The sequence below is a fragment of the Odocoileus virginianus genome, chromosome 1 (assembly GCF_023699985.2).
Source record: "Odocoileus virginianus isolate 20LAN1187 ecotype Illinois chromosome 1, Ovbor_1.2, whole genome shotgun sequence".
NCBI lineage: Eukaryota > Metazoa > Chordata > Mammalia > Artiodactyla > Cervidae > Odocoileus > Odocoileus virginianus.
In genome coordinates, this window is record NC_069674.1 from 101,719,970 (window position 1) to 101,743,117 (window position 23,148).

At 40.6% G+C, this 23,148-nt stretch overlaps 1 protein-coding gene across 3 annotated transcripts in view; it reads left to right on the forward strand.

The window, feature by feature from the left end:
* The window catches only part of CDK6 (cyclin dependent kinase 6), a 248,240-nt gene that overhangs the window by 57,566 nt on the left and 167,526 nt on the right, over window positions 1-23,148 (forward strand). For all 3 annotated transcript variants that reach the window (XM_070471667.1, XM_070471655.1, XM_070471664.1), the window contains exon 3: window positions 7,036-7,171. In XM_070471667.1, the coding sequence (XP_070327768.1) occupies window positions 7,036-7,171 (136 nt within the window). The remainder of the gene's footprint in view (window positions 1-7,035; window positions 7,172-23,148) is intronic.

A 23,148-nucleotide genomic window follows, 5' to 3' on the forward strand; every position in this document is an offset into this window, starting at 1 on the left:
AGCAGATAGTGGGAGCCTTCAGGGTAACTGTATAATCACAGGGGGGTTTCCCTAAATGGGGTTACTACTGATATGACGTCCCTGTGCATTTCCACTTTTCAGCAAGAGCTAGTGGAAGGGGGGTTGCTTAACTAAGGGTTTTAGGAGTACACGTCTCTGAGCATTGGACTCAATCTTTAAATGAACTAAACTCAGTATCTTTGTATTATTTCTTCTCTTCACTTCCTCTTACCAACTAAGGCCTTTCTGGTTCTAGGTTCCATATTCCTGTTTGCTATGAGCTTATCTCTCTTTCTTCCTTTCTTTCTTTTTTTCCTCCATAAAATGCCCCTGTGGTCAGACGAGGAACCACAAGGAGGACTCCTGGGAAGAAGCTGCATGGCTCCTTGGGAGACATTACTTAGTCAACTCTGCGGCTGTCAATTACCCCCCTGGCGGGCACACGCATGGAGGACCCTCTTAAGGCAAATAGTCTCCCAGCAAATCGGGGAACTGGGGTAGTCACCCTACTGCTGTGTTGTTGTTTAGTCAGTCGTTTCTGACTCTCTGTGACCCCATGGACTGCAGCACGCCAGTCTTCCTGTCCTTCACTGTCTCCTGGAGTTTGTTCAGACTCATGTCCATTGAGTTGGTGATGCCATGCAGTCATCTCATCCTCTGTCACCCCCTTCGCCTCCTGCCTTCATTCTTCCCCAGCATCTTGAGCTTAATTCATTTTGTCTAACATATAAGATGTATTTGAGGTCAGATATTGATGTTTAAAGTCATTTAATTGTTTCAGAATGTTTATAGATGTCTTAGGACTTTTTTAAGTTGTATAAAACCCAACTCACACGGGATAAGCACCAAAGCAACATTACTAGCTCATGTACGTAGTGAATCCAGGGGTAGGCTGGCTCAGATGGATCTAGGTGCTTTACTGATGTCATCCATAATCTCTTGCCTGTTATCTCCCCGCTCAGGCTGTCTTCAGTGCTGGCTGCATTCCACGGTGGGTGCACTGAAGTGGTGGCAGAGACGGCCACCAGCAGCTGCAGGCTAATCACTTGGCAGTTTGGTAATCCCAGAATAAAGAGAGCTCTACTTTCCCAGAAGTTCTAGTAAAATTCCTTGGACCACTTCTCACGGTCCTGTCCATCCCTGAATCAGTCATTATCACTGTGTCCAGGGTAGGGTACATGCCATCCTATGCAGGCGCCCCACAGCTCTGTGCCTGAGTATGGGCTAGAAATGGTTCCTTAGCAAAAAGTGATGGTGTGGTTTCCAGAAGAGATCATGGGTGTTGGAAATGGAGACATCACCAACGTCTCTATGTAGTAGGATGTACAATGAATTTACTCTGATGTTGATATTAAAGTTTCACATAGTATTTATAGAAACAATACATAGCCATATACCACTACTTGTAGTTTTACAAGTTTACCTGTTAGTTGTCTTTCCCACAACTGGGTGTGACACTGTTAATTAAAACGGTACCCGTCTTAGATCTGTTGGAATCTCTAAAACCAAGCACAGTGCCTGCACATGGCAGGTACTGATAAACGTTTACAGATGCTGCTGAAATGGTGCTTTCCTTCTAGCAGTATGCTCATTATTGCTGGCAGCAAATACTTCTGGAATTACACCATTCAGTGCTGGTTGAGAATAAGCACACAGAGTCTATATTTAATGAGCAAAAGGAGAATACCCTGGCCAGTATCCCGTAGTGTAGCGCTAGTGGAATGTGTGAACATAAATTTGGTTGCATGCAAGCTATAACCACAGAAGGTGCTCTGTGGGCCATAGAGGAAGAGAGGAGAGATTTTTTTTTTTAATTTCTCAGTTCTGAAGACTGCCGATGGTTCAAATAAAATTTTATTTAGCACTTTTAGGCAGCTGTGCCAGACATCTCACAGCTCTTGAACTGTTTGATGTCCAAACGTTCAAGAGTATGGAAAAAAAAAGTGACAGGAAAAAAATCCTCATAGAACTTCCTGTGACAGGTCAGAGTTTAATCACAGCAAATAATGCAGATTTCCCTTCAATTATAACCAACCACAATAGAAAGGCAGGGAATGTGTTTACAGAGCATGTTGTTTGGGAGGCCTTTGTAAATTGTTAATCTTTGGAAATCCCAGACCTATTGGACATAATCCCATCCATTAGATGAAGACAACTTGCCTATGCAATAGATCCAGAATAGCAAGTTAAGTGGAGAACATGAACAGGAAGCAGTCGCTCCAAATTACAATGGGTAGGATGCAGAGTTAATTCATGGAGATATTTTGTTATGAGATGATTACATCACTAGGACAGCTGGAAAGCTGAGTGCAGCGCTGGACCGCAGTGCTTGCTCTCTGCCCTGCAGCTGGGGTGTCAGGACAACAGAGACAGGGAGAGGATTGCTTTATGGGATAGTTAGGGGCTTGTCTGACTTAATTGTGAAATGATAATGACCTCTCTGCCTTTTTTTGGATCATGTTTCTTGCAGCTAAATTGGATTCATAGACTCAGTAAGCACTGAAGAACCACTTTCCATTTCTACTTTTTGAGTATTCACTTGGATCGCATTAAGCTAAGCCCTAATGGATAAGGTTTTGAATGGTAGTTCTCATTTCCTCTAAAAGTCATCTGAGATATTTTGTTCATCTTCGGCACAGTGTGATTATATTTCTCTAACAGCGCTGTAGTTATGCAATCGCTGAAATGGTATTTTTGTCAGTTTACTGAATAGAAAGAGATTTTTTTTTTTTAAGTTTTAGAAAGCTTTAAGATGTTGATCAACACAAGAGATCAGACAGTTGAAGTTGTTTCCCAGGGTTTATGTTCAAGTGTTCAGACCTGTCTGGCCCTTTTGTTTTGCAAGTGTAGGGGCTCTAGGCAGCCTGGCCACATTCCTTATTGATTTATATAAATATATTACAGATTGTTAACCTCCTGCCAAATACCAGGGATTTCAGTTCTTGTTTAGCTCAGTTGCTTTATGTGAGTCTGATCTGTTATATTAAAGCATCTATCTTCTCTTTATTGCTCACCAAAGTGATTACTGTTTGCTTTGGGCTGATTCCAGATAGAGTCATTGTAGATGAGGAAGCATCCAAAATATTATGTTCTAAAATTCCTAAGATTAGTATTTATAACTGCTGATTCAAAGTGCATTTTCTACCCATTATCACTGATGTCCTGAAGGAGGAAATGGCACCCCACTCCAGTGTTCTTGCCTGGAGAATCCCATGGACAGAGGAGCCTGGTGGGCTACAGTCCACAGGGTCACAAAGGATCCAACACGACTAAAGTGACTGAGCACGCAAGCACGCAAACAATTAAATCAGACTAAATTTCATGTTTAATAGAGTAGTATTTCCCAAAATGTCTTCTGTGGATTACTGAGTCTGTAGGATGTTGATGGCCAGCACTGGAGTCCAACGCCTACAGGTTTTTCTACAACTTTTACTTCTCTTGATGTCACCTTTGAATTTCTATTGAAACAGAAATAGGCCCCGTTTCCCAAGTGAAATTACTATTATTATTATTATTCATAGTATCAGGTAAAATTTTATCTTAAAAAATAAAAGTAATTGTCTCCTTGAACCAGCATGAGCCACTTCTACTGAGCACCCTTCTTTTCATAGCCTAGAAGAATATATAACTATAGACATTAAAAGTTACACAAGAATATTCTACTCTGTGTCTCTTTAAATATGTCTCTCTTAAAACTCCACTTTTAAAAATATTGCCAGTGAAAATTAGTGCCTTTTCTCCATGGCTCATCATTAGGGGCAGTTAGCAGTGACCCCAGGGAGCTCACACTTGGATACCACAGGTGTGGGGTCCAGGTGCTACAGGCAGCAACAGTGAATCTTAAAAAATTGCAGAGTGCTATAACTTTGAGAAAAATAACTTGGATGGGTTAGATGTTATTCTTGCATTGTGACACACGTGTTTGAAAACGGTTTCAGTGAGATGAAGCAACATAGCGTACTGCCAGGGGTGTTAGGTAACTAGCAACGGTTTGGGAGCAGGTGACCCTTTGGTTTAGCAGTGTTTATGATCACTTCATTCTCTAGTTATGTCCCTGTCAGTGTTTTTTTTTTTTTTCTTTTGAAAATTACTAAAATGTCTGATGTATACAGACCATAAGTGCAGTAAGAACTGAAGTTACTAGATCTTTACTGACTGGAGGCAATGATAAGCAATGTATTTTTATTAAGGAAATGTTCTATTGATAATAAAAACATTTTGAAAGTAATGTGTAAGAAGCGTAGCTGTAATGATGCAGTTCTCATGTTCGTATCTGATTTTAATACACTCCATTTTTGGTTCATTGCTATTTTATCACAAAAATAGAAGCAACGATATAAAGAAGCTTGGTGATTGTGGAAGAAAAAAGTAAAACTGTCAAAGAATATGGGTTTAGTGGAAAGAAGATGGTTCAAAAGAGCCAATGAATAAATGGTAGTTACCTTGAATTCCAGTGGTCATGTATGGATGTGAGAGTTGGACTGTGAAGAAAGCTGAGCGACGAAGAATTGATGCTTTTGAACTGTGGTGTTGGCCAAGACTCTTGAGAGTCCCTTGGACTGCAAGGAGATCCAACCAGTCCATCTTAAAGGAGGTCAGTCCTGGGTGTTCATTGGAAGGACTGATGCTGAAGCTGAAACTCCAGTACTCTGGCCGCCTCATGCAAAGAGTTGACTCACTGGAAAAGACCCTGATGCTGAGAAGGATTGGGGACAGGAGGAGAAGGGGACGACAGAGTAAGAGATGGCTGGATGACATCACTGACTCGATGGACATGAGTTTGAGTAAACTCCAGGAGTTGGTGATGGACAGGGAGGCCTGGCGTGCTGCGATTCATGGGGTCGCAAAGAGTTGGACACAACTGAGTGACAGAACTGACTGACTGACTGACCTCAAATAACCAAATTCAAAGAAATGTTTTCGTAAACTTCCCAGGTTTCAGATCCATTGTTGTTCAGTGTCTGACTCTTTGCAACCCAATGGCTTACAACACGCCAGGCTTCCCTGTCCTTCACTATCTCCCAGAGGTTGCTCAAACTGATGTCCGTCAAGTCGGTGATGCCATCCAACCATCTCATCCTCTGTCGTCCCCTTCTCCTCCTGCCCCCAATCTTCCCCATCTTCAGGGTCTTTTCCAGTGAGTATACTGTTTGCATCGGGTGGCCAAAGTATTGGAGCTTCAGCTTTGGCATCTGTCCTTCCAATGAATATTCAGGGTAGATTTCCTTTAGGATTGACTGGTTTGATCCATGAATGATAGCAATCATATTTTTCACAGTACAGCATGCATATGATTTATGGCACTATTTGTAATACATTTTTAAATTAGGAGTTTTTACTTTATCAGAATCATTTTTTTTTTTTTCGGAATAAATCACATTAGTGATATTCAAAGACTTTAGAAACTTAGAAGTTAATTTTATAAGTAGATGATTAAAAAACTTAGAATGTTTGAAAGTAGACAAAGTAGGGAAGAAATTTGGTTGATCTGAATTGATTTTACTAGAGTTGGAGAACTCACCCCAGACTGCCCAGAATTAAAAAGGAGTTTGGATCTGGCTATGAAGTATGTGTGGTTGTTGGTGGTGTTCACTCCATCTGATTTAACTTAATTATAGTGTTCTTTTAAAGTTTACGTTAGATTTACAGAGAAGTACCAAAGGTTGTAGAGCCCATGGATTGCAGAAATGCAGTAGAGTGGCATGGTGAACCAGTTAGACATTAAAATTTAAGTGGTAATGTACAAAGTGGCTAATTGTGAGTCAACCCTGCATTTTAGTACTTGGGTTATATGCACATTTATAGTTAATTTCTTTGAAGAAAGTGTTGTTTCATTTTAAAACATGAAAGAAAATAATATGAATAGAATTTTTATTAGCCTTTCCTTAGTATATATATTACATTCTTGTCCTGAAATTTATTTCCAGCTTGTTTATGGGTGGCGTGTTTAATTCTTTATATGTTTGGTGAGCATCTCATGTCCTCTCCCCCTACTCCCCCCAGATGGTGTCCTTTGACTGTTGAAACTAAAGGAGGATCAGTCCTTTGGCTTGAAAATTCTTTTGATTACTGAAGGCTTTGTTTTTAAAACTTAAATTTTGAATTAGTTGTAGGATTTTATGGGATAAATTGAATTCTCCCATCCAAACATAATTATAAAGTTTGTCAATCTGCCTTTATCATCTTAGGACAGAATAGTTTGCCAATGCAATGTCTGCATCCCCCTCAAAAAAAATTAGAAATTCACCATTTTTATTAGCATGATATTTGGAATTTTAAAACAAAGAATTCATGCCCTTTCCAGGGAGATGATTGGATTGACTAGGAGGAGAACACTTTCTTAGAAATAAACCAGATTTCTCCATATTCCATTTTAATTACTTTCATAGGCATGATTTGAAGACCTTAAATTCCAGGAAAATCTAAATCGCAGAGTCCAGTGTCCTCAAAGAATGCTTAGTCTCTGTCTCTTCAATAATTCTTGACCTATGAGCTAAGAACCATGTTTTTTATAGAGGCTGCAGTTTTTGAAACTATCTCCACCAGCACGTTCTCCCTAAGATCTTAACTGAGGAACTCTCCAAGCAGACATTCTCATGTTGCTTTCTATTCACCACTGTGAATTTTGTCACCACTTAACCAAGTGCTTCTCTCCTGAGCTTTCATATTTAAGTGTCAGATCCAGGCGGCATTAGTGATAAAGAATCTGCCTACCAGTGCAGCAGACACAAGAGATGTGGGTTCAGTCCCTGGGTTGGGAAGATTCCCTGGAATAGGGGATGGCTGCCTCCTCCAGTATTCTTGCCTAAATAATCCCAAGGGCAGAGGAGCCTGGCAGGTGACCATCCATGGGGTCTCAAGGACACATACCACTGAGGGGCTAAGGGCTAATAGGTGTCCTTACATATTATCACAAGGGATGATCAAATGTAGTCTCCCCCCCCTTAATTTTGTGATCAAAGGATATGTGTAAGACTTTCAGATGATTACTTCTTTTCGTATTACCACCTAATACTTCTTTCTTTTTCCTTTTAGGTTGTTTGACGTGTGTACAGTGTCACGAACAGACAGAGAAACCAAACTAACATTAGTGTTTGAACACGTTGATCAAGACTTGACCACTTATTTGGATAAAGTTCCAGAACCTGGAGTGCCCACTGAAACCATAAAGGTACTAAGAGTCCTCTCTCTGCCTGGTCAAACAGTCACACTGTTATTTAAACAGTGGCATTCTTTCCTTATGAAAATTGCCAGAAGTTGAGCCTTTGGAACTCAATATATAGTTAAATATATCTAGTATGACTAAGTGGGATGTTTAAAGAATGGGGTATATTCTAGTTCACTAATTTTAGAACTCAGTGGAAAAAACCCTTTAGTTCTAATATATATTAAAATTATTGGGAAATACCTGTTTGTACATTATCTGGCCCTGAGCCTACAAAGTATAGTTTAATAAGTATGTTAATAGCTCAGCCATTTTCTGATGGTTTGTGAACTCTGAATTTTTTCCTCACCCATAAAACATTTATAGGAAGCCCCAGAGTGTCAGGTACCATCCCAAACTCTTGGGATTCAAAGATGACGTAAGACTCCTTGGAGGTCAGCAAGCTAGATACAATATATTGACTCTAAATCTTTTCTGCCTTGAAGTCTGAAGGGAAGAGCTGCTTATAAAGCTTTATTGGTCTTACTTTGTTCTGCTTAATTGAACTCCCCACTTGATCTTTTACATCTCTGCACATACGTGCAGGTATTCATGGAGATCTGTTTGTTTTTGTGAATTAGGTGAAACAGACTCTTTACCTTATCATTCGTTGTGTAGAAATGACTTCTAGAATCATTTTAGATAGGAGTAAATAGCTATTTTAGTTTATATTCTGAACAGAGTAAGAAATATCTTTTAGTGACAGCTAGGTGGGTTCCCTTGTTTTGGTACATTTAGAACTTGACATATTGAATGAGTAATTTATTTGGTTTTAGACCAACATAGAATTTATTTTCTCCCGTCTGCCTTTCATAAGAGAATGTGGTGCTCAGGAATGGTCTCATTGCTTCTTGAACAGTTTCAAGGACAGTAAGGCCCTCTAACCATAGGTATTCCTAATTACGGGTTTCCCAGGTGGCACAGTGATAAAAGAAACTGCCTAAAAGAATGGCAAATGAAAAAAAAAAAAAGAAGAAGAATCTGCCTGCCATTGCAGAAGACATAAGAGATGTGGGTCTGTGTTGGGAAGATGCCCTGGAGGAAGAAATGGCAACCCACTGCAGTGTTCTTGCCTGGAGAACTCCATGGACAGAGGAGCCTGGTGGGCTACGGTCCCTGGGCTTGCAAAGACTCAGACACGACTGAGCTACTGACACACGCACAGTCCTCATTACGTCTTCTTGGGCATTTCCTCTTCTATCTCTGCATCCTTCTTTCCTCCGGAATTCTTTTCCAGTCGTGTGACTTTAGTTCTGTCCTTTATGAGTGTGTCCAAAATACTATGTTCAGCATGCAGGGCAGAGCACAGCCGCGTTCCGTGTAGTCTGCTTTCTGGCCAAATTGGACTAATCCGCATCCTCCTAGTGTAGCTCACAGCTTCCTCCCTCCGAGGCCTTCCTTCTCATTGCTGTTTCTTTGCTCCCCCCACTAATAACTATCTGCTCACATTTTTCAGGGCTGACCCCAGGTACCATTTGACTAACTTTTACAGCTGGATGGGATCTCATTTGTCTTTTAGACTTGTTCTACACCTCTCTTCATCATATTTTGTTCATTTATGATTATTTGTGCCCATATCTTACTTATTTGTTCATCTTTGTGTCCTGACAGTCCATACTCAGAGATTTATACACATAGGTACTCAATCAGTAAGACACGTCACCAACCATTCTTCAGATATCATTCATTGAAAATTATTATTTTTTTAAATGACTTCCAATAGCTTAAACATAGACTGTCAACACAAGCATTGGCTTCTTCTGATCTATTTCTGTGTTCAAAAATTTCACTTGGGAGAGGTCAGTTTTTTAAACAGCAGGACAAGGTAATCATTTGTTTACACACTGCATTTCCAGCTACATAGGTCTTTTGAACTTCACGTTAAGTTCTCCTAGGATGTTAGAGGCTGCCAAGTGGAATCATTTGCAAAAGTGAAAGTGAAACTTGCTCAGTTGTGTTTGACTCTTTGCGACCCTGTGGACTGTAGCCCACCAGGCTCCTCTGCCCATGAGGTTTTCCAGGCAAGAATGCTGGAGTGGGTTGCCATTCTCTTCTTCAGGGGAATCTTCCCAACCTAGGGAGTGAACCCAGGGGATCTTCCTGACCCAGGAATCAAAACCGGGGTCTCCTGCATTGCAGGCAGATTCTTTACCAGCTGAGCTGCTGGGGCTTCCCATTTGCAAACATATCAGTAGTTTTAAAACAGTTGATAAACTAAAATTATGTGCTTAAACTAAGGCTTGATCAGGCAAGCGTAGAAAATAAAGTGGAGTGGGGGAAATTCCACTTCCCCTCAAGGGTGGGGGTCGAGAGGTAAGCTGGATTAAATGAGACACAGGCAGAAAGGTGGTCCCCGAGGCGAGGAGGAACGAGAGGAGTGGAGTGGGGGAGTGACCGAGCCAGTTTCGGGAGTAGAGAATTGGTGCTTATCAACAGAAGCTTTTCATAGGCAACTTGTTGCAAGTATTTCTGAGTTGTTCACCTATCTACCGAAAGGGAATGTCACTTCACTCTGTGTTGAGCAGAAGATTGTCCTGGAGGCTGTTAAATGTCTTCAGCCGTCAGGGTCCACACCACTCACATAGATGGAGGCGGGGGCAAGGACTGTGGTTATTCAAGGTTTGTGGTTAATCATGTATTGATGTTTTCACAGTAAAACCAAACTATAGTCAGGCAGTATTTCAGGCAGTTAATTTGTATGTTAATGGCTGATTGAACATCTTTTGATAACTTAAAAGATAGTCACAAAACACTTTTTTGTCTTCATCCTTAATTTTTTTTAATTGAAGTAAAGTTGATTTACAGTGTTGTGTTAGTTTCTGGTTTACAGTAAAGTGATTCAGTTACACATATATGTATATTCATTTTCATATTTTTTCCATTATGGTTTATTATAGAAATTGAATATCCTGTAATATCCTTGTGCTATACAGTAGGGCCTTGTTTATTTTATATATAGTCATTTGTATCTGCTAACTCCAGACTCCTAATTTATCCCTACCCGCCCCATTTCCCTTTGGTAACCATTTTGTAAATAAGTCCACTTGTATCGTTTTTTTTTAGATTCTACCTATGAGTGGAATATGCTATTTGTCTTTCACTACCTGACTTCACTTACTACGATGATCTCTGGATCCCATCCATGTTGCTGCAAGTGGCAGTGTTTATTCTTTTTTATGACTGAGTAATATTCCACTCTGTGACCATTCAGGTTGTTTCCCTGTCTTGGCTATTGTAAATAGTGCTGTGATGGGCACTGGGGTACATGTATCCTTTCAAATTAGAGTTTTCTCCAGACAAATGCCCATTCATCCTTAATTCAAAAAAATTGAACTGTGCAGATCTACTTTTCTTTCTTATTAAATATAAGAATATAAGGGTTTGGGTTTTTTTTTTTTAGAATTTGAGTGTTTGAGATTCTTTAAGGTCATTATTGAAAACATGAGTAATCATTTATAAGTGCTGTAATACCATCAAGTGGATAGTGGTTTTTTTGGAAATGGATAGTTTAAAGTTCAATGTATGATTGATAGAAGTTTATTTTTAGTGAATACTTGTGTCTTTTGTTTGTGAGCTGTTATCTTTTTAAGCATTGGTATGCAGGATAAATAGCGGCTAGGTAGAAAGTTCTGGCTAGTTGAATTTTTCGAACCTGCAGCCAGAGAACAGAAATACTTTGTTGTTGTATAGCTCATTTGTGAGAAGTCTTAGTAACTATATCAAGAGAATATTGTTATTATGAGGGACCTATTGGGAACATGGATTGAACTATTTACACAGAATGCTTTCTTATAATAAGAGTTTTTCTGAGTATACTTGTACAAACATTAATTAAAATTTTACAGGGCAAGTTCCATGCTAGGCACTTTGAGGACACCAAACTGAATGAGTCGTGAGTCTTTCCTCAGGGCCCTTAGAGTGTAGGAGCACACAGAAGCATGTGGGACACTTCTCTGTGGTTATATACGTAGTTTAGTTGGTGTTTTCAAGTTTTAAAAAGCCCACTTAGTTAAATATAAACACAGTTTGTAGCCGATTCTTGTATTATGGTACCAAAATATTTTCTAAAATGTGCTTCAAAATCATAAATATTATTGTCTCGCATATATCAGAACATGTCGTGTTTCAGAATAAGTAAATAGGTTAAATGTTTTAACGTGAAATAGGCATTGAACAGAAAATCAAGGAAAGAGACCTCTTATTAAGATGCTGTGAGCTGTGAGATTCACCCCCACCACCTGTCTCCCACCGTGTCGTCTTTGACACCGTTTACTTGTTGGTCCTCCTCAATTTAGCATCTCCTGAGTGCACGTTCAGGACATATATTGCATTAGGTGAGCTGTGTTTGGTAAAACTAGGATGCTGCATGGTCCAGAGGTAAAATCTTTCTGTTCAGGACCGTTGTCATCAGTCTATTTAAAACAAACGAAAAAAAAGAACACATTGTTAAAACTAGAAGCTGGGCTTATCATCCCAGTATACATACATCACATAGCAATTTTTAAATACCATTTGTTTTTAAAAGGCAGAAGACCGCCCTTGAAGCCCTAAGTATTGGTGATGGTTGGTAGTTGGCGCACTCATTAGGGGGATTCCTGTCACTATTGTAGGGTTTCCCTGGTGGCTCAGGCAGCAAAGGATCTTCCTGCAGTGCAGGAGACGCAGGTTCAATCCCTGGGTCGGGAAGATGCCCTGGAGAAGGAAATGGTCAACCTACTCCAGTGTTCTTGCCTGGAGAATCCCATGGACAGAGGAGCCCGGTGGGCTATCCCTAGGATCAAAAATAGTCGTACAGGCCTGAGAGACTAACACTTTCACTTTTACTTTGTCATCGTCATATGATCTGGACTGAACACTGTCATTGAGAGACTGATGAGAGCACAGTAAAATTACAGGTGGTTCCTTCCAACATTTTAAAATGCTCTTCTCCTAAAAGCGAATAAATAGTCACATCTCATCGTATTCATACCCGATCTTGAAATTTTCATCACGTTCTTTAATCCCTTTTCTTGATGTCCTAAGATACAGTCATTCATGCTGATGGTGACATTTGCATAAAGAAACCTCTTGACTCTTAAGCTATGACGTGAACAAATACTCAGACTTTGCCTCGTAGGCTTATCATTGCTGTATCTTGTTTTCCTGTTTGTAGTTCAGAATGTTATTTTTTGATGATCTACTTAACTGTGGAGGAATTCAGTGCATCTGTTTAATTTGATCGTTTGAGATTCGATATTATCTTCTTAGACTTCCTTGCTTAAACTTATGAGGCAATAATTGACACCTTATGATTGTCTTATTCTTTTCTTTGGGAGTTCATAGTATATTTTGAGTATATGTGTTTATGTAGCACCTTTCACTTGTGGGGGTGGGGTGCTCTATAAGGAAAGAAAAAACAGCGGCTTCCAGATTGTTGGGTTTTCTCTTTCATGCCTTTATCTGCCACTCTGTGAGAAAGGATCAGAAAGAACTGTAAACAAATTCCCTCACTTTGCTCCTTTGTCATATGTAACTGCTACCCAGAAAAAGAACTGTATGGCAGGATATATACATATGCTAAGTCGCTAAGTTACCAAGTCACGTCCGACTCTTTATGACACCATGGACCGTAGCCTGCCAGGCTCCTCAGTCCGTGGGGTTCTCCAGGCAAGCATACTGGAATGGGTTGCCATGCCCTTCTCCAAGGTATCTTCCCAACCCAGGGATCGAACCCAGGTCTCCCGCATTGCAGGCAGATTCTTAACCACCTGAGCCACCGGGAAAGCCCATAAACACTGGAGTGGGTAGCCTATCCCTTCTCCAGGGGATTCTCCCAACCCAGGAATCGAACTGAGGTCTCCTTCATTGCAGGTGGATTCTTTACCAGCTGAGCTACTATATATCTGAAGAAACTCCTGTGTAAAATCTCACGCTTTACACGCCTGCCTGCAAAATGTAATACCCTCTTTTATTAAACTGTCAGTGGGTCTTCAGACTTCCCTCTCTAGTACATTATCTCTCCTGGTGTCTGATCTGGCTTCTCAACTATCTTTTGAACTCTCTGAAATCCCTGTATCATTCTTTGGACATTCTGTACATGTAACATGTCTTTCACAAGCAGAGATTCAAAGGCACTGAAAGCTCACACAGAACACCAGCTGACTCTCCAAAACAGAACACGGTTCTTTCAGCTCAAGACCACATGGCCTCTTTGGATGACTCAGTCTTGGAATAAAAATTATATTTTGTGCATGTATCTCTGTAACAGACAAATTCTACCGGGCTCGAGAAGGCCGAAAGACCTAAAGGTTTATGAGTCTGTGTGGGTCATTTTCTCTGTGAATTAGATTTCATTTTATCTTCGATTGAATGTTTCTTGGAGATTTCTGTTGGTTGTAACATTTTCAGTAGGAGATAAAATGTACTATTAAGTTTATGTTACAAAACCCAGACTTCAGAGACTGACACACACTGTTAATAGCACCTGTTTTCTGCCTCTGGGAAAGATCTGTTTTCATGAATAATATCTGCTTGCAGTAAACAGTGGCCCTGGTGTCAGGATGGGATGGCCGGGACTGATTCATCTTTCTCCATCTGACATAATGCAAAGTGACTGCCTGATCCCGTTCCTCTGATGAGGGAAGCCCCCCAGAGCCTCCTCTCCTCCCACCCCTAAAGGAGTCAAGCCCTGGCCCCTCTAGGCTCCTGGTGGTCCCCACTTTGCCTGAATTATGAGCAGGTGATTTGTCTCATCTTTGCAGGACACAGGGCAAATTAACATGAAAATATCGCTTCCCAGAAAACAAGGCAGACTTGAATGCCCTGTCGCTGGCGGTCATTAGCCATCTGCCACCGACACTCATACCCTGTTTATCACATTTGAAATTCAGAGCAGATGTTGCATAATAAAGTGATCCCAAAAACAAGACGAGAAACTCAGTGAACAAATACCCCACAATGACGATAAGGGTCCTGGAAGGACATTTGTTTCAATCTAGTATCACGGCTGGACTTTGCTGAATAGACCGTGGGTTTTTAAAATACACAGAGACATGTGCAGACACATCTCTCCTGGTGTTTAAAGCAAACTGCTTTTCAGAGTCACATGAAATAATTTTTTGAAGAAAGTGCGTCCATGAAGGATGCCTGAGAGGACTGTTTAATAAGATTAAACAGTGGAATGTTACAGTAACACTAGGTCTGGTGCAAAGGACCTCACCGGCCAGTGTTGGTTTTTACTCTGAGATGGGCCTCAGCCTACAGCAGTTTGACTTAGAATAGTTCACGCCTGTGGTGCAGTGGGATTTCTCAGGGCTTTGGGACTTGCCAGCACGGTAGCCCAGACAGCTGACTTGCTTCGTGGTACTCAGGCCCTGTGTTCGCTCTGCCCTCTGCCCGCCCTGCCCCGCACCGTCCCCACGCCCCCACTCTGTTTTCCCTCCTCCGCACTGCGCACGCAGATGCGCTCTTGGCTTTCCCAGGGTCTTCGGAGCGCTGCCCCGCAGCTTCCAGCTCCGTCCTGGCCTGTGGGCTGTCTCAGAGCCTTTCCTTTACATTTCCCTGCCCTTCCACATTAAGGTAGCATTTTAGAGGATTGCTTATTGTGATGTTTTATCCACAACTTGTTCACATTCTGCATTGCGTTGGCAGGCGGGTTCTTTACCACTAGCACCACCTGGGAAGCCCCTTCTGCCCATTCTAGACCCTTAGTATGCCTTTTAAAAGGCACATCACTCGTGCATTAATGATCATACTCAGAGGCATTCTGCTTTTTAAAAATCAGGCGTCTGAACTGTCATCAGGAATGTAACCTATGTCATAGTTTTTCTTTGTGGGAAGTCAGCTTGGAATGTAGACTTCTGACTCAAAAAAAAAAAAAAAAAAAAAGCCTTCTCTGAACAAACCACACCCTAGCCCACACCCTTTCCTGGGTAGGTGCCCACCTCACCCCCCTACACACACACAGAATTTGGGGGGATTTTTAAAAGCAGGAACATCAGCCATAATGCTAAGTGGAAGTCAGGCAGCCAGCCTGGGAGTTGCTTGAGGGTTAAATCGAAGTGGCTCCAGCCATTGGCCAACGTCAACTCCAACAGGAGAGGTGATCGGAAGGAAGTGATCAGCCCTGAGTTCACCTCAGATTTAGCGGGAAACCTAGGGTGAGTGAGCTGCATATGTAGTAACTTTCAGTAACCTTTCAGGGCGAGCACTTTCAGATAGTCTAGATTTTGAGGAGTCTCCCAGAAACAAATCCTTAAGCAATTTCCCAGGCCCTTTTAGTAGTTGAAAATATCAGAAAGAGGACAGAATTATGCAAATACATGATTATCTCAAAGTATAACATGATACTGTTATACTTTACATATATATAAAACCTACATACTAAGTACAATATATGTATTATTTAGATAATATGATTATCAAAAGTTATAACAGTATAGTAATAGAGTTATTTAGTGGCTGGGTTTTTTTTCCCCTAACAGGAAATATATGGGTTAAAAAAAAAAAACAACTGGTGTCTTTCTAAAGGTACTGTAAGACTGACTCATTAAAATAAATACTGACTCACTAAAATAAACAAGTGACACTTTGATCAAGCTAATAATAGGTTAGTTGGAGTCTCTTTAGAAAGTGCTTCCTCACCTTGGGCTCTGTTTATAGAGCCCATGAAAAAGTTGCAGGCAGTGTATACCCAGTGTGTATCACTATGGTAACAGATGGTGGAGAGATGCTCCACATAGTAGAGGGATATTCCTCACCCAAGTCTAGAGTGTGCCTAAGCCGCCTGGTTACAGGTTCTTTCCTGGCTGTCTTCCTCTAAATCTTGGAACAGTGGAGGCTTCTTCATCCCCAGCTCTCTTCTCTTCCCTGTCTACACTTTCTGGCCAGGTGATATCATTCAGTCCTGAACCTTCAGATATCATTATTCTCTAGCCTGACCTTCCCCTCTTGCTCTGAGTGCATTATAATCAACCAGCTGTCTGATATCTTGGGACCAAAACATTACCCAAGAATCCTCTCCCCAACTCAGGCCTTCCCCATCTGCCCAGTTGTTTGAGCCCCAAACCTAAGGATCCTTCTAGGTTTCTTTCTTTCCTTCACAATCTTCAACTAATCCCTTAGCAAGTACTTTTGGTTTTATCCCCAAAAGATAACCCCAGTCTGACTGCTTCTCAGCATCTTTGTTGCTAAAGCTCTAGTCCAGCCCACCAAACCAGCTTTCTAATTCAATATGCTGTTTTCACTCCTGTCCCTATGTAGCTCATCCTTCCTATGACAGCCAGAGGCACCTTATCGAAGCATAAATTAAAGTTATTATTCGGACCTCCGTGGTGGTCCAGCGGTTGGGAATCCACCTGCCAATACAGGGAGCATGGGTTTGACCTCTGTTCCAGGAGGATGCCACATCCTGCAGGGCAGCTAGGCCCGAGCACTACAACTGCTGAAGACCGCACGCCCTGCAGCACGTGCTCTGAGATAGGAGAAGCCCCTGCAGGGAGAAGCACGCACACTGCACCGAGGGAGTAGCCCCTGCTCCTTGCAGCTGGAGAAAGCCCGTGTGCAGCCTTGAAGGCCCAGCCCAGCAGAAAATAAACAAACAAACATTTAGAAAAGATTTTAGAAGGTATTGCTCCTCTGCTGAAAACCACTTTTCTGCAGTGGTTCCCTGTGACCTATGGAATAAAATCAGAAGTCCTGCACTATCTCGTGCTCTTTCTTCCTGCCCGCCCCTCCCCCCCAGACCCTTTCTGCTTCTTTGGTTCTCTGTCCTTCAGCCACACCTGCCTTCTCTCCGTTCTTCCAACATGCTGCAGCTCGGTGTGGGTGCGTATTGTTCATTCTGTTTGGAATGCTACATGCCTCTCCCTCCCAAGCCCCACAGGAAGGGTGCCTGTTCTCGTCGTCACAATACCAACTCAGGTCACGGCCTAATGCCTTCTTGTGTGACCACCTCACCTACCACTCCACGTCTGCTCACAGTTTACCATGTTACGCATGGTGCCCCATTTTATCTTCTTCACTATGCTTAGCCGAAACGATCTCATTCATTTTTTTATGTTTGTTGTTTATCTTTCCCAACTGGAAGGTAAGAGCTTTGAAGTCTGAACCTAGTTTATTGTGCTGTCTCTAGTACTGTCTGGAATGTACAGTGGACCTTCAGTAAACTTGTTAGTAACAATATATCAATACCTGTATTTCAGCGTTAATTAGAGGGTTGATTACATCAGCACCTACTTTCCCATTGTACAAGTGAGGAAGTTGTACTTTTTCAGGGATAGATTTGTATATATTTATATATATTTACTTTCCTAATATATGTGCATAGTATTATCTATACATGTGCATATATAATAATTTATATGTATGCATATACATGGGCTTCCCAGGTGGCCCTAGCGGTAAAGAACTCACCTGCCAATGCAGATGTAAAAGACATGACTTCGATCCCTGGGTAGGGACGATCCCCTGGAGGAAGGCATGGCAACCCACCCCAGTATTCTTCCTTGGAGAACCCCATGGACAGAGGAGCCTGGCAGGCTATATAGTCCATGGATCACAAAAGAGTTGGGCACGACTTAGCAACTAAACAGTAAAACATACGTACATATATATGCATATACATATATATAATAGAAAAGTAAGTGAAGAATATGCCATACTGTAACATATCTACTTGGTTCTTTCTTCTCTTCATGCTGGGCAGAGACTGTGGAGTTATCCATATCAACTAAGGATTTGCTTGGTTGGCTTGGCTTAGATACAGTCTAAAACTGTAAATGTTGTCCACTACAACTATAATGCCTTTTCTTCTTTCGTATTAATACTGACTTAACTAAATTCCGGAAGTTGTTCTCTTTCAATGTTTGACTCTGCCAAGTGTGTTTTGTACTATGGATGGGAAACTGAGTCCAGTAAAGTGATTGATGCTATCAATCTCAGCCCATTCTCATTTCTCAGGGGTGTATATAATAGCTAAAAGATAATTTGGTACTGACGCATTTTTAAAAATTTAAAGATAAGTTTCCAGATGCCAACTGTTGTGTGCAAAGCTCTTTGTCGTTCCCACCATGAGCAGTAGCAGCTTCAAAGAGTTAAGTTACTTTTTAAAAATCTAATTGGAAATACTCTCCTAATCATTTGGATTTTTATCATTCTTATCCAGAAAGTTCAGATACCCATGTGATGGTGGAGTTTGGACGTTAAGAAAGCACATTCTACTAGAGCAGTTGCTAATAATTTATAGTCACTAAACTTTACATTAGTGAAAGGCAGCTAGGGAAAATATCCACCAGTTGTCTAAGATTGTAACTTTTCCCTCAGTCCTAAGGAAGGTGGAAATACTTAATCAGTTGTTTCATTGCAGTTATAATCATTATTGGTTCTATTAAGTATTTGTTGAGATGAATAAGGGCTTTCACAAACAGTTGTGTAATGAAGCCCGTAATGCAAGCACCATAACCGTAGTCATGAGCACCAACTATCTCCAGCAAATAAAATATTGTTGCAAATATTCTCACTCTGTGCTTGCTCTTCCTTAGCTTCACTCTCAAAAAATTGTCCACAAAGATTGATTCCAGTGGAAAAATCAAATGAGGAGAGTTTGGCCTGAATTTGGATTCATATATCTAAATCAGGGCCTTGAGGCACGCATCTGGATACTGCGACTCTTTCTTCTTTCCTAGTTCTTTATTAGACTCTGTCAGGTCTTGGCTGCAGCACGTGAGATCGTTCATTGCAACGAATGGACTCTCCAGTTGCAGCACCCAGATTCCCTAGTTGCAGCATACAGGCTTAGTTGCTCCTCGGAATGTGGGATCTTAGTTCCCCAAACAGGGTTTGAACCCACATCCCCTGCACTGCAAGGCAGATTCTTAACTAATGGACTACCAGGGAAGTCCCACCTGTGACTCTTGACATCTTAGGAAGTAAAAGAGAGTTCTGTGGATATTAGAAATGACCAAGTATAAATCTAACCTTCAAAAACTCTAGCTACTACCATACAGTGGAAGCCTGATTTGGATGCCTGAAAGATAGACTAAACCAACAAAGTTTGCAGAAATGTGTCACCATCTGAAAGTGAAAGTCACTCAGTTGTGTCCAACTCTTTGCCACCCCATGGACTATGCAGTCCATGGAATTCTCCAGGCCAGAATGCTGTAGTGGGTAGCCTTTCCCTTCTCCAGGGAATCTTCCCAACCCAGGGATCATACCCAGGTCCCCTGCATTGCAGGCAGATTCTTCACCAGCTGAGCTGTCAGGGAGGCCCCTAGATGGTGGTGTGACCATCTGCTAAGGGGTTAATGAAGTTAAATGTAATGCTCTTTCTCCAGGTGTGGCCTGTGAGCCAGAAGGGAAGCCCAAAAATACTGGAGTGGGTAGCCTATCCCTTCACCAGCGGATCTCCCCAACCCAGGGATTGAACCCAGGTCTCCTGCATTACAGGCGGATTCTTACCAACTGAGCTATGAGGGAAGCCCCTAGATGGTGGTATCACCATCTTGTAAGGGGTTAATGAAGTCAAATATAATGCTCTTTCTCCAGGTGTGCCAGTGAATCATCTGTATAATCACCACCTGGGGTGCTCATTTAAATCTGCAGCCTTGCCCTAAACATAGTCTCAGAAGGGAGTTTCCAATAAGTACCCTCTGATGATGCCTAAAGACATTACTATTTAAGAAATACTTTCTTACGGTTTGACATATGACCCTACTTGGGAATGGAAAAAGTCTTGAGATGACTCAGACCTTTGGAATATCTGCTTGCTCATGCGTAGGTGGCCCCAGCCTTTTAGAGGACGCTAAGCCCAGGTGAATCAGGTGTGGCATTTTAACTAAAGTCGTCCATCTATGCTTATTTAAAAGCACTGATATTTTATTCCTTAAGATGATCTATTGGAAAGTGCTAACTTATTAATGTGAATTAGCGAGAAGATGCTTAGGAACATGAGAATTCTAACGAGAAATTCTTAAGCCTCCCAGAAAGCTACTCTTTAAAAAAAAAGTTCATGAAAGCTACTCTCTAAAAAAGTTCATGACACATCATAATTTGACCTTCGAAAGATGTTTTTTGTTTCCTTTCACTTAATGTTCTCACAGTTCTCTGTGGTCCTAAATTAGTAAACCATTATCAGATTTGCACGTGTAACCTATCAGAATTCCTAACCCTGTTCTATTCATAAGGAACCAAGACACCTTGAAACCTAAGTGGATCATAGGTGGAGATGTTTAGTGCTTATGCTAACGTGGCCAGAGTGTTCAGGTGCTTACTTTGAGGCTCATGTATTAGAAGATATGAGTGCTCAGAATTTCTTCCCCTTGCGGTTCTAAGTCTTTAGCAAATATAAGCTAGTAGCTTTGTTGGTTTTTATATTTACTATTGCTCCCTGCTGTCCCTGACCATACTTGTTCATTTTTCCTTTCTTGGACAAAACCAAAGAAATATTTATCATTCTACTCTAGTACAGTCACAGCACTTTTAGATTGGAAAGCTAAAATAGCACATAGCAGAGAATTGGGGACCAGAGGGCATCGGAGGTTTCACTCTGAATTAAGTTTAGAAACTGCAGTGTTAAAAGGTTTAAGTCGAGGGACTTCACAGGTGGTACAGTGGTTAAGGTTCCACACTGCCAATACAGGGGGTGTGGGTTTGAACCCTGGTTGGGAAACTAAGATCCCACATGCCATGTGGTGAGGCTAAAAGATTAAAAATGATGAGTTCCCGGTTTAAAAAGAATTTTTTTTAAGGTTTAGGGCTACCCTGAGTGATCAGATACTGATTGATCTGGAAACATATCCTTAATTGAAGTTGTTCTATGCATGTTGAGTTCTGTTGATATGTTGGAGCAATTACTGAACACTTAATGAATATTTTAATCTCAGTATCACATTTTATCATTTAAATCTGGAACTCACCATAACCCATAGCTGAAGACCTGAAGTGTTTACTGAGACAGAGGTGGTGCTGCAGATGAGGGCTCTGCTTGCCTCTGTCCCTTCCCTCTATAAAAACAGATTCCAAATCAGGAGGGTGGGGGTACAAGAAGACGGAAGACGTAGGTTTGTGGTAACAAGAGCAAAATTGATTCAGTGGGCTCTAGGGGAAAAAAGAAATCTCTGTACCCTCAGTAAATACCCTAAAGTTAACTCTTTTAGAAGTATGTGATACCAAGTGTAAATACCTAAAACATTACATAACTGACTTGTTTTCCTCATTATGATTCTTACTCCAGTCGTAGCAATTTATCTTGTAAATAAACCTGAAGTCCTTGAGTGTTTCAACCAGATAAAGATAGCTTGATTCATGCCTTCAGTGCAAAACTCCGTGAATCCAAATAAATGAAAATCAAAGACGTTAATATTGGTGAAGTTTTGTCTTTGACATCATCTGTTTTAAATGTTGCCACTGTATTAACGGCCCTTGGTATGTATCTCGTCATTGCTGTAAGATCTTGATAAAAAATAGGAGTTGGGAAGAAAGTGAAATATAAATTACATTAGAATGAATTAAGAAAAGAGTTGCATTTTGGTGTTCTACCAAGCAGGGAGATTTATGAAAGCATCACACACCAAGAGAAAGGACTTCTTTCCTTTTCTGTTTCAACTCCATCACTTTCACCACCACGGTTTCATAGGACTTCTTACTTTATTTATCACCAGGTTCCATAATTAACATATGGTTCATGTTATTGATTTCTCAGGTTTCAAAGTAAAATAAATTGAGCTTTCTTCCACATTTAGAATATACAGTTTTTTTAAGGAACTCTAAACAAAGACATGCATTATTTGTAAGTTAGAGAGCAGCTGCCAGAAAACAGAAAATTAGGAATGGAGTCATGGGTGAAATAATGGAGATACTGTTCAGAGGTAACCCTTTGTATGGCAGGAAATTTTCCTTAGAAAAGAGACAGCTGAGTTTGCTTGTAAATTTTGCTAGAAACAGTCCTGATTTAGTAACATTTAGTGCTGGTTAGGAGGCTGAAGACAGCATTTCAGCTTTGGACACTGAGCAAGCATTCTCTTTTGCGGTTTTGCATAAACTCTAAACACTTTATAGTTTTAAAAGGTGTGTGTATATGGGGGGGTGACACTATTAATTTTTTAACAAATGGAATAATATATCAACTATCAAATCAGAGAGTATTCTAAGCATTAAATAGTAGAAATGATCACAAAGGAAATAATTCATAGATTAGACCCTAAAAATTTTAAATTTAAAATATTACAAATAGAACTTAAAGGCAGATAAAACATTTGCCAAAAGTACAGCAGAGGTTTCATATCCTTAACATACAAAAAACCCTTAGAAACCAATAAGAAAAAGAAAATTATCTAATTTAGATATAAATAAAGAACATTAACAGACAGATCCACAAAGAAATGATACATAGACCCAGAATGGCTGCTAGAAGTGTATTCTACTGCACAAATAATCAGTGAAATGTACATTTAAATCCGAAGGTACCATAATAAGAGATGATTAAATGAATTATGAAAATGCATTTAACAGAATGTTTCAAAAAGGCTTATTTTTAAAGAATTGCCTAAAGAAAGATGATATTCATCTTTATTATCTGTATATATAATATGATCCCAACTTTGAAATGTATTTCAAATACATGTATAGAAAACTAGAAGGCAATATGCTAAAATACATGTCTTTGTTAAGGTATTATGGGTTGGGTTTTTTTGTTGTTGTTGTTTAAAATGAGCATGTACATTAAACCATATGAAGTTGTCAGTGGTTGACTGCTTTTGCCCAGTAAAAATGGCTGTTTCATATATTTCAACCTAGTATTTTTATCATCTGACAAAAGGGTGTTATAACTTGTGCTTTAGTGGGGAATGCCTTCTGTTATAGAAAAGTTGAAGTTCTTTTGTCAGAAGCTTTTCTTGAGCCCATCATAAGAATTAGCAACATAATATCATGTCATTTGTTATTAGGCAACACACTAGAGCAGATTTGTA